Genomic DNA, 2,273 nt, shown 5'->3' with positions numbered 1-2,273 from the left:
TCTCTCTCTCTCTCTCTCTCTCTCTCTCTCTCTCTCTCTCTTTGTTCCTCCCTCTCTGGCCGAGCCAACGCAGAGCTCCCTGTGTGTGACGCAGGGTCACCAGGGGTATAGAGAAAGTGTGCGAGGCACAACGGAGCAGCAGACAATATTCCGCGCGCTCTGCGCCAGCAGTGGAAGGAAAACGACTCGAAATAAAAAATGTGTGTGTGTGTGTTTAGGTTCACCTCTGGCGCAGCCCACCGACAATAATTCCCTTAACGGTTTTTATTTTGTGTGTGCTTTGTTGTGTGTTTCAGGCCACCGCCCCTATGCCCGTCTGACAGCCCCTGATATGGATTACATCAGGGAGTTCGACATCCGGCTGGACCGCGAGATGTACTACGCGGGGGAGACCGTCATGGGCCACGTGCTGCTCGACACCGTCGAAAACTTCAAACTGCGCGGTGCGTAGCGTAGCGTACACGATGTAACAACACTTTCGTCCGCACGGTAGACTTTTCGGTGGACCGAAACAACCACAGGGTACATACGTTCCAAGTTCATACTCTGAATAGAAATAAATCAGAAGGCAAGAGTCATCAGTCACGGCGTTGCCACAACCTATAAATGGAAGAAAACGATTTTCTTACAATTTGTGCCTAACTTAATAAGAAAGACTGTTTTCTGTGTCTTACATAGATGCAAATTTCAAGCTGAATAAAATGTGCTTAGTAGCGCATTTCAGCTGGACACAGAATGATCCGCTTTCTTCTTTAGTATGGAATTCTTATCGAAGTTGGGGTCTCCATGGCATATGCATGTACCCACATCTCCATGGGTATTTTAAATTTCGTTTTTAAAAAGATGATTCCATTCACAAAAATATACACACACACCGCCCCCCCCCAAAAAAAAAAACAAGAACAAAGAAATTATAAAAATAAATAGATGTACGGAAGGTAGAAATGGGGTGCACGACGATCTGCGTGATGAAGCTGGTCGAGCACCCTGCTCTTGGGAGAGCGTGCTGCGGTTAGAGAGGGGGGAGTGAGGGGAGAGGGGGGTATGAAGGGAGTTCGCAAGCACCACGCTTTCTGAGGCCCCTTTCCCACTGGCCCACTCCTCACCACTCACGTCTCTGTCGAGAAATAATCATCTTAAGCACTGTTAAAACATATATTTTGGTACGCAGACTGATGAAACAGAAGTAGGACGAAGCGGGTGCCAGTAAATTTCAGACATTATATAATCCTTTTGACAGTCAATAAAAATCCTCAGAACTGTGATTTTTATACATTCGGTACAGTTTCCATGCCTTGGAGACGAATCTGTCTGTAGTATACCCTTTGAAAGCGCGAGTCCTGTGCACTGAATTTTGATGTAGTATTAATAATGTACTTTAACTAATGCATCTTGTAAATAAACCAGTAGTTCTACGTTATTTGCGTGCTAGAAAAGAAGATATCCCAACAGTTTCTTTCCTGTATTTGAATCGAAAGGTAGAGAGGTGTGGGCAGCAGTGTCGAGTAAAGATATGAGAACGGTCGTGGCAAGAGGTCGTGTCAGAGTAGTGGAGTCCCAAACCCAACTGAATCAGCCAGGAGCGACGGGGCGTGGCGCGACCGGGCGGGGCGGGGCGGGGCGAGACGAGGCGGGGCGTGGAGAGGTTCTGCGGGACAGGCTCGGATAGCCAGACAGCGCGGCCTGTTGGCTAGATTGGACCCAACCGGATATCTCTCTCCGGGGCCCCAGGCAGGCAGCGAGCGGGATGAGGGAGAGGGGGGGGGGGAGGACAGCAGCATGGGTATGGGGAATAATAGAGATATTGAACAAGGGTTCAAAACGCCGTCTGCGTTGGTAATAATTAGAAGGGCTAGGCATAAACCAGCACCAGCATTCCAATAACATTGAGACTGCGGTGACTGGCTTCTCCGCTCCTGCACTGCACTGTTCTTTCCTCTCTTATACCCCTCCCCCCATTTCCGCCTCCTTTCAAAAAATCAAGAGAAAAATTACGTGGAAAGGAGATTATTAGATTTAATAAAGAGCACGACAAAGATTAACTTTCCCACGATTATTGTACGATTGGTGTACCGTTGCAATCTAAATACTTTCCTGCACAACTTTACACCCTTTTTCTTGATCAAAATTGTAAATGTTTTATGTTGGAAGCGAAGCAGTTCCATTACATTCGTTAATAATTAATTTGTCACTGAGACCGCAAAGTAAAGAGTCTATACTTTCGACCCATTCCAAAAAAGTGTGCTCATAAAAAGGATGAAAACCGACACCTC

The 2,273-nt window shown here is 46.9% G+C and overlaps 1 protein-coding gene across 2 annotated transcripts in view; it reads left to right on the top strand.

The window, feature by feature from the left end:
- The first annotated feature begins 298 nt into the window (after positions 1–298).
- Positions 299–2,273, top strand: part of LOC113210414 (arrestin domain-containing protein 2-like) — a 56,570-nt gene continuing 54,595 nt past the window's right edge. For both annotated transcript variants that reach the window (XM_052268600.1, XM_052268601.1), the window contains exon 1: positions 299–443. In XM_052268600.1, the coding sequence (XP_052124560.1) occupies positions 332–443 (112 nt within the window). In that variant the 5' untranslated portion in view covers positions 299–331. The remainder of the gene's footprint in view (positions 444–2,273) is intronic.

Source organism: Frankliniella occidentalis, unplaced genomic scaffold, assembly GCF_000697945.3.
Source record: "Frankliniella occidentalis isolate FOCC.00 unplaced genomic scaffold, Focc_3.1 Scaffold72, whole genome shotgun sequence".
Taxonomy (NCBI): Eukaryota; Metazoa; Arthropoda; class Insecta; order Thysanoptera; family Thripidae; genus Frankliniella; species Frankliniella occidentalis.
Note: the sequence above shows the minus strand (reverse complement) of the source record. Positions and strands in the feature narration are given on the sequence as shown.